The sequence below is a fragment of the Amblyomma americanum genome, chromosome 7 (assembly GCF_052857255.1).
Source record: "Amblyomma americanum isolate KBUSLIRL-KWMA chromosome 7, ASM5285725v1, whole genome shotgun sequence".
Classification (NCBI taxonomy): domain Eukaryota; kingdom Metazoa; phylum Arthropoda; class Arachnida; order Ixodida; family Ixodidae; genus Amblyomma; species Amblyomma americanum.
Genome location: NC_135503.1, coordinates 2,550,969 through 2,560,701, shown reverse-complemented (window position 1 = coordinate 2,560,701; position 9,733 = coordinate 2,550,969). Strand labels below are relative to the sequence as shown.

The 9,733-nt window shown below is 48.2% G+C and overlaps 1 protein-coding gene across 1 annotated transcript; it reads right to left on the bottom strand.

Annotated features, from left to right (window-relative positions):
• Positions 1–1,553: 1,553 nt before the first annotated feature.
• LOC144098266 (uncharacterized) lies at positions 1,554–9,351 on the bottom strand. The gene is made up of 2 exons (XM_077630777.1): positions 7,109–9,351; positions 1,554–1,708 (listed from the first exon to the last, which is right to left on the bottom strand). The coding sequence occupies exons 1-2, from the start codon at positions 7,443–7,445 to the stop codon at positions 1,656–1,658; spliced, it is 390 nt and encodes a 129-aa protein (XP_077486903.1). The 5' UTR covers positions 7,446–9,351; the 3' UTR covers positions 1,554–1,655.
• Between the last annotated feature and the right edge of the window lie 382 nt (positions 9,352–9,733).

The following is a 9,733-nucleotide window of genomic DNA, read 5'->3' as shown; positions in this document are numbered from 1 at the left end:
CGTGCGGCGCTCTTCTTCTTCTTCGTCTGTTCCAGGAAGCTTATTTCAGGGCGCTTGTTGTTCCTTCTCGGCATGATGACCCGTTATATTTCCGTAGCAAAAAAAATTAAAAAATCGCATGTTGGCCTCTTTCAGGCGCTATTTATCAGTTCCGTTTAAACCAATATTTTCCCGCCTAAAATGTATAGAAAGGGCTCAAGAAAGCCAATTAGTTTGTTTCGCAATAAACCACACCGATAACTATTTTTTTATACGAATTCCACAAAATTTCTTACTGGCTCCAAATACAGTTTGAAACTGTAATATTAGAATACCGGGATCTGTGAAGTTAATGCCGTAGAACTGTGGAATCAATTTATTTTTTGAAGATGCACTTGATGTTGAAGAACTATAAAAATTTCCCAAACCCTCGAAATAATTAAGCAACGACGACGAAACAACATTTAAGAGGACACAAACGTGTCATTCAGCCTGAGGACATCGTCATCATCAGGACACAAACCAAAACCTTTCACACCCCCAAATTACTATACACCTGGTACCCGGAACTTTACAGGCCAGACTGTCGGAACTGTAGCGAAATTGCGGACCTCTTCCACATTTTATGGGCCCGCCATAGTAACAAGGCCATGTCCCTCAACCCTTCCCGAATCCCTAACTAGTGGGAGGCCGCCCTGCTCAACGCAGGCCCTGAGAGCCAAAAATGACTCGTAAACTGAGGCGCCGTAGCAGCTTCTCCCAACGGAATCCCTATTTTCAATGGAAATAAAGACTCCAGCCCCGAAGTTAATGTGCAATTTGATTAATGAACATTTTCAACAACACAAATAAAGATTGATATTAGCGCTGCCGAGAAAATCGGCCTGGGGGAAAGTGGCCTAAATTTAGGAGCGCAACAAACGGGACACAAAACAAACATTAACGAAGACGAGGGAGCATAAAGGATGTCTTTTTTAGTTTTGTACTTTCATTATCAATGGGAGGTTAGAAAAAGCAGGAGAGAAAACAACGACGTGTCCTCGGTGAGATCCGAACCCACGACATTTGAATATCGCGTCCGGTGCTCCACCAACTGCAGGAGCTATACGGCGAAGGCTGTTCAATCTTCCGCTTTTGGAGATATTTACGTGTAGTGTAGGTGAACCTCGCGAGTGTTCACCAGCGCCACCCTCTTTCATAGCGGGTTACTAGGGTCACCCATAATAACACAATTATGAAAATTCCCTGAAGACTGGATGTCCATCTTTCCCTTGCTTGTCTTGTATTTATGCTTCATTCTGCTATCCTCACCATATTGTTTTGTGAGCGAAGTTGTGTGCGTTTTTACCTCCCTGATTTCTTTGATCCACGATTTCCACGTGACCATTGAAAGTGGCTAACAATAGCGTTAGGAAATATGAGAAAGTATCGACTTTTAAAAAAAGGGTACAATGACCTTGAAAAAAATAGAGTGAGAAGAAAATAAGAAGGAAAGGCAGGTATAGTGGTGAATCCCTCGCGGCGGGTGAAAGGTTGGAGAGGGAGAGGACCACAGGTGAGTTCTCTCACCCGCTTAGGGCGTGGTTAAATTGAAAGCGCTCGAGGCGTCGCAGCTCCCCGTGCGCCTGCGCGGTGTAGACGTCCTCGCTGACGAGAGATGTCGCTGCATCACGAGTTCAACCCTCGTTTTCCGCGGCCTTGTGGCCCGCTTGGCATTGAGTGGCCCCATCTGAAAACAGAATCCGTTTGAAAAGCTTGGGAATCTGCTACCGCACCTTTTTTTTTTGTAGTGAGCTAGCCTTTTTTGACGATATGCGTTTGATGTACATGCCACAAGACCGGATTAACTGTAGAGACATGGGAGAAGCCATTGTCCTTCAGTGGGCGTAGTCATTCTGACGAATATGACGATTACGGTGTACTTAAAGTATTCTAACCATTTGCTTCATGCACAAATTTAGAGCGTCTGTGGCTCAGTTGAAAGCGAATTCACAGAGCAGTTCTGTGTCGCGAAATTAGAAGAACAACAGAGTAAAGATAGCGCAATTTTGCTGGAATGGACTGAAAAAATGAAATTTATTGCTGCAAAGAGACTGAAGTCCTCAAAAGCACACTTTTCCCGTTGAAGTGCACGTAGATTTATCTCAAAATTGACTTGAGTGATTTTAGGACAGCTAAAAAATACAGCTAAGCACTATGATATTTTGCCGTGACAGATCGCAGATTTGGCTTGAAGACGTGAATTATCACCTTCTTTTGTGCGTACGTGAAGTTGCACAAGGTCAAAAAGTGGCTTAAATTGGAAGATTGATTTCCTACAATCCCTACTATACCTTTTTCATGAGCTCAGGGTGTTTAATTCGCAGGCATTGGGTGTCGCCGGCTTTACTTCCCTCTCCTTCGAGAGAAGCCGGCTCCCATCTCCGCATTATAAGTCTGGGCACAAAACGATTAAAATTTGTCAAGCATCGCGTGGTGGCAAGAACCACTCTCTATTCGGAAACCAACGGAGTGCTCGAATACACATCCGTGTAAGAAGAACCCGCAGCACTGCTGACGCTTCGCAGCCAGATCCGGTATCGTGCGGATGCGCGCAGTGCTGTGCGGTTGCAGTAAGAGACCGATGCAGAAATTAATTTTTCCTGCCAACTGCACGCATGAGAGTGGCAAGAAACGTATTAGAATTCACTGCATATAAGTAACATGACACGAGCAGTTTCCCTTTACAAAACGGGGTATTTATTCAGTGAACATGTTGGTTTATTTAAATATTTAGTCAGACATATACAGCACCCTTAAGGGGAAGCTGAAGCACTTTTCGAAAAAGTTGAGTTCCATGCGGAATTTTATAGTTTTTATTCCGCTGAAAAAAAATATCGCATACGAAAAGGGCGGAAATAAACGCAAAAAGCTGTTTTTTGGAATAAAACGGGCACCAGCGTCTCAGGGCGCCGAGCGAACTCCGCGAATGGCCGGGATCGTCGTGAAGTCATCTACGGGATCTCCGGCCAACACCGACTGCGTTGCTGCGTAGCGCGTTGCTCCAGCTGGCTTGAGAACTGCGTTTTGCAAATTATGGATCCGTCGTTCACCAAAGCGCGGGCCGAAAAGCAGCAAGCAAAGCAGGACGGCCGGCAGACTACCCGTGAATGGCGTCACTTCCGCCAGTTCCGTCCCCCCATTCGGCGCTTCCGGAAACGAAGAGGGCGTGTCGGCGGCGGGTATTTAGGAAGCGATTGCGGCTCATTTTGCGCACAGAATCGAGAAAAAAATTTACACGCATGATTTTCAAAGTCCCTTCTTCCCAACCACAGCGTTTCATGTAATTTAAAAACCGTTTCAGCTTCCCTTCAAGGGTATTACTGCAAGAGCGGAGAGGGGAGGCAATAAACAGCATTAGATTTGGGTTTGTGGGTGCTTAACGTCCCAAAGCGACTCAGGCTATGAGGGACACCGTAGTGAAGGGTTCCGAACATTTCGACCACCTGGGGTTATTTAACGTGCACTGACATCGCACAGCACACGGGCCTCTAGAATTTCGCCTCAATCGAAATTCGACCCCCACGGCCGGGATCGAACCCGCCTCTCGTGTCAGCAGCCGAGCGCCATAACCACTGAGCCACCGCGGCTTTTTTTTTCTTTATTGCCGACTTCAGCGCGTCATTTACATACCAATCCAAGGAAACAACACAACACAGATGCTAAATCTACGTCACCCGCACTTGGGGTTACGTAAACACATTAAAATTCGCGCATGTACAGCAAAGCTTCCATTCTTGGAAGCCACTCAGGCACTGGGTCTTGTATCTTGTGGCCTTCAATAACTCTTCCAACAGATTCACGAAAACACTCTCTTATCAGCCTCGCGCCAATGCCCACATGTCTGACTGCCATCCTGGATCGCCAAATACTGTGCAGGCCCAATATCATGATCATGTCGAAAGAAATCCCGTCTTCATTGTCAACGGGCAAAAATCTGATTCCGATTGACCCGCCGCGGTGGCTCAGTGGTTAGGGCTCTCGGCTTCTAATTCGGAGTTCCCGTGTTCGAACACAACCGCGGCGGTGGCGTTTCAATGGAGGCAAAACGCAAGGGTGCCCTTGTGCTGTGCGACGTCAGTGCATGTTAAAGATCCCCAGGTGGTCGAAATTATTCCGGAGCCCTCCACTACGGCAACTCGTTCTTCCTTTCCATTCCCTTACGGCGCAGTTCATGTGTCCACCGAGATGTGAGACTGATATTCTGCCATTTCCTTTCCCCAAAAAACCAATTTTAATTTCATAGTCGCCGAACTAACAGCTAAATTTGTCAAGACCCTACCCAACCTAACCTGACACAATGTTCGCAGAAAGGGGCAATTCGCGCCCCGAAAGAACATAAATCGATTCACCAACTGGCGCAAATACAAATGCGCCAAACCTACTCCTACAGAGCGGACCGGATGAAACAGATTGGTTCGCTGTGTCCGCTCCCAAGTGCTTCTTCATACAAAAACCGCAAAAACCCGGTGCAGCTTCTGCACATTGACTCGCGAACAATGAATTGCTTGCATAATATACCAATCTCGGTTAGAAAAAAATGTTACATATTGTGGCATGCGCGAAAGTAGACAAAGTGAAATCTTTTAGCCTGTCGGCCTTCTCACGCACTTCAGCAACTTCGCGTTTCCAATAAGGCACACTGTGGCGATAATTCTGCAGCGGCACTCCTAAATATTTTACTACTGTCCAAGTCATATACGCTAAAATTGTTAGGGTTGTGGGACAGTCGCCGTGTCAGAACCCCCAACATTCAGCCCAGTTTCCAGCACTTCCACTCAGAGAACAAAAGTCTTTCACAGTCTTTCACACACAAAAAAAAAAACGGCAATGTCGTCTGCATACGCGAGAACGCGGACCTCGGTTGAATGCAGACGAAAACCACTAATAGTGCTGTTTTGAATTTTGCTCAAACAAAAGGGTTTAATATAAAATAGCAATGGTGACAGGGGGCAACCTTGACGCACAGAGCGTTGCGCTCGGATGCGCGCGCCCGCCCCCTTATTTACCATCAACCGCGTCGTGCCTCCCCTATACGCCATGGCTATGCCCTGGCAAATGACTGATCCGACATTCACGTGCTCTAACAGGGATCGCAAGAGGTCATGTGGCAGCCTGTCAAAGGCTTTCTCTAGATCAAGATGGAGCACTGCGATGCTTTCATGCATGGCGTCGCAACACTCGAGCACAGACCGGGCTGTGTGGATGTTGGTGTATATAGTGCGGCCTTTAATACCACAGGTCTTATGTGGGCCTACTAATTCTTGCTGCACAGTCTGGAGCCGTTTAGACAGTTTTCTTGAACATCTTATAATCTACATTCGTCAGGGATATTGGCCGGTAAGCGGTAACTTGTCGCAGTCTAGTTTCATCGTCGCTTTTTGGTGTTAAAATTGTGTGGGCTGTTACAAATGACGGGGGAAGCATATCATTGTCATAAGCCTCATTAAACAGTGTAGCCAAAACTTGCTCAAAACCATTCTCGAATGCCTCACAGAGCGATGCTACTAGCCCATCTGGTCCTGGAGACCTTCCAGGGCTGAGGTCTTTTATGGCTTTCCGCACTTCTTCGGTTGAAATAAAGTAGTTCTAACCGTTCTTTCGTTTCGTCACTAAGCTTCGCCATTAAAGACAGGAAATTGGTTTTAAAGTCCTCGGTTCTTACTTTGGTGTAACCAACAAGTTCGCTATAGTATTCATAAAAGGTCCTCCCTATATTTGCTTTATCCGTGTAAATTACACCGTTCAACTCTATTTACAGCATGTCATTCTTGTGGGCGTGCCTCTTTTCCAAGCCGAGAGCACGTTTTGTGGGCATTTCTTTCGCTATCAGGCGCTGCGCCCTCGCCCTCACGATCGCTCCTTGATACCTCTCCGTATCAATTGCCTCTAGTTTCCGCTTAATGGAACATATTTTTTCGATGCATGCTCCTGGCTGCTTGCCCTCTTGCGCTGTCAAAAAACTCGTCATATCTAAGCATATTTTCCTTCACACTTTGTTTTTGCTTTATATCGCACTATCGTTCAATCGCTGTCATTTTCACTGCCTGATTAAATCTTTCCCACTTCCCTGCAAGAAGTTCATTGTCCTCTTTTTGCAGTTCACGTATCGCCGACGCCCCTTCACGTTCCGTAAAGACGTCATATTTCAGCAGCTTTTCATTAAGTTTCCAGTTTTCCCACACGAATTTGCCTTTTGTTCCTTTTCTTTTCCCTACATGGAAGATAACACAGAAAACGGCCTGGTTGTACGCGGTATTCGCCGCAGAATGGTATCAGTTCGACAGATACTTACTACATACGCCCGATCCAAACGCGCGTGAGACGTTCCCTGGAAATGGGTAAAAAGAACGCCAGAACCGCACCCGATACAATCGTCCACATCTTCGAGACGACAGCGATCAGTTACATCACTCAAACAGGCAGCACTCGCATCTCTATAGGGGAGTCGAACTGGTCTTGTCGCGTGCCATGCTTACGCACTTGAAGTCGCCAAGTAAGATGACCAGCCGGTAGTTTCCATCTGTCTCCAAAAGTTCTCGCCTCTCTTCCACGTTAGTGTGCGCGTAAATACAGATTACGCGCCATTCCAAACCAGAAAATGTTCTGTAATTCAACGACCGAAAACGCAAGTCTGAACTCTTTCCCCAGTCGCTCCCAGGGTCTGGTGGATCAAAAGCATGCACCCTGCCGAAGTGCCCACCGCATGAGACACGCAGACATGGTATCGGCTGCTGAACGGACGCACCACACTGTCTGTCCGGTCTAGACTCTCGATTTCCGTCCCTTGTGCCGCTACAATATCCAATTCCTGCTCAGTCACGAGTCGTAACAGCTCATTTTGCCTCGTCGTAGATGAAAGACCTCTGACATTGAGCGTGGCTACGACGAAGTTCAGTTCAGTTTATTTCCTTAAAGACCCCAATTCAGGGGTATTACATAAGGGGTGGGGCTACGGATATAACATGAGGTTCTAGTCTAACATCATCTGCGTTATCTCCTGGTGAATCTTGATGGACTGAACTGAACTGAAGTGTCTGTCAAAAACCGCCATCGCTTAGCAAGACCAGGCCACCAGTACAGCGCTTACCTTTGTACGCACGACGTCGAGCCATGTAGTGCCTTCCCGCCATTGTTAGGACTTTGAGTTGTCGTCGCGATGGGAGCGATGACGATCGAGGCCCGCTGGTGACACGCTGCTTTTTCACCTCGCCGGCGTCCCGTCGGCTTTGTAGCGGACGTTGTCTCTCCTCCGGGCTCGTTGCAGCGACGTCGTCACGGCGCCGTTTAGCAGCAGCAAGGTCGGCCTCCATGGATTCCCCGTTGCCTTTTTCAGCGGGGCGTGGGATATCCTGCGGTGGCTCGGTAATCGTGTTCATGACTGCCGACTCGGGTGGGCTGAGCGTCGACTCAGCAGTCCGCGGCATATCGTCTTCCTGGTCTCGACCACTGGGTTGGAGGCGGCCTGCTCAGCTTCATCCTCGTCCATATGCAGATCACTGTTTTCGCCGAGTGCTCCTCGCCCAGCAGCGCGGGCGTACAGTGGTGAGCAGGCCTGTCTAGAGCGCGCCGACGGTGCTCAGTGGAGCAAGTCAGCGCCATTTAACGTTAGGCTCTGGGTTTGAGATATGCGTCCCGTAAGCATGCGCGGCCAAAACAAAGCGGTGCCTGCTCGTGGGTTCTCGGCATCCTTTCCGCTCAGTGCTTGCGCTTCACGCCGCCAGGGCCGCGCTGAATATATGTAACTTGATACTTTTCTGTAAAGGGCTTCACCCTACAGTGGAAGGCAGCGGGGCTGACTTACCCAAGGCATTGGGGTTTAAAGATAGTGAAGGGAAAGTGGATTTTAAGAGGTTAGAAGTAACCAAGCGAAGGTTATCTGATTGGTGGCTAAAAGCAAGACAGGAGTAAAATTTCACAAGACATGGCTAGGTGGCTTGAGCCACCGCCCGATGTAAAGGGTTCAGCCGTATCCATCCATCCATCCATCCATCCATCCATATACTCAAGCAAGGTTAGAAATTAAACAACGTGGCATAGGGAGGCTAGCTTTGGGAGCACGTGGCAATACAGCAAATCAGGGGGTACAAGGTGATATGGGATGGGCGCCATTCGAGAGCAGAGAAGCTAGTAGTAAGATAGCATTTGAGGAGCGATTCAGAAAAATGGGGGAAAAGCAGAGGGCTAGGAAATTTTTCAGATACCTGTATATAAGGAATGCTGATACGAAATGGAGAAAGCGGACTAGAAAATTCACAAGCAAATATCTGGACAGCAGTAGGGGGCAAATCAGCAGTTATCAGTTAAGAAAAAGGTTAAAAATACAGAGAGAGCTTTGTTTGGGAAAGCAGGGATGCTCACCAAATCAGCACTGGGAACATACAGGATTTTTAAGCAGGAAATTGACAAAGAAAATATCTATGATAATTGTAGGGGAAGCTCTTTGTTGCTTGAGGCCAGGGCGGGAGTTTTGCGGACTAGGACATAGAGTCAGGTACCCTGAGATAGACACGTTGTGCGTTGCGTGCAGGGAGGAGGAGAAAACGGCTGAACACTTGATACTTTTCTGTAAAAGGCTTCACCCTACAGTGGAAAGCAGCGGGACTGACTTATCCAAGGCATTGGGGTTTAAGGACAGTGAAGGGAAAGTAGATTTTAAGCGGGTAGAAATAACCAAGCGAAGGTTATCTGATTGGTGGCTAAAATCAAGATAAGAGTAAAATTTCATGTCATGACTAGGTGCCACCGCCCGATTGTGAAGGGTTCATCTATCCAATCAATCAATCAATCAATCAATCAATCAATCAATCAATCAATCAATCAATCAATCAATCAATCAATCAATCAATCCAGCGGCCGGGAAACCAACGCGTTTCGCGCGAATCACGGGACGGCTAGGCAAGCAAGTGATATCGGGTGATCGGGCGTTTCAAACACGCACGAGACTGCATGTGCGAGAATTGGGCCAAGTTGGTGGTTGATGTCTGCTTTCGTCTCGTCCATATAAGGTTGCGCGTTACCACACGCACCATGCGTTGCAGGCGTATTGTTTGATGGCGTGTCTTTGCGCAGCGCTATCAGCTAAAAGGGACACCGCATTTGGCATTCGTACAGATCAAGGAACTTGGATACAGAAACGCGCCATCATCCGTTATCACTCGCGATTACTTGCCTGGCCAGCTCGTTACGCTCGTGAAACACGGCGGCATGACGACGCCATGGCCATCGTCACTGCGTCACAAACGCCGGCAGTGCAGCCCTGCCGGTACGAAACGAACTCGCAAGGCGAGGGATCGACAAGGAAATGATGAGCAGGCTTCCCTCTGTTTTTGCCGCGCATGCTCACGGGACGCATAACTCAAACCCAGAGCCTAACGTTAGATGGTGCTGACCTGCTCAGCAGAGCACCGTCGGCGCTACTCACCACTGTACGACTTGGTGCATTCAGCCTCCTCGTGGCCGTACGCGCTGCACTGGCTACACTTGTGCACCGTGCACTCACGCCTAATGTGGCCTGTGTTGCGGCAGCAGAGGCATATCGGCGCACACCCAGTCACGACGACTAACACTGTCCCATTCCCGATACGTATCTGATGGGGTAGGCGCTCGAGGCTTGCACCTTCTCGTAGAACCAGCCGCGCAACTCGAATAGTCGAGTCAGCGTTTTCAAACCCGCCGGTCTTCCATCTATCGCTCGTGACTTCTTTCACTTCGC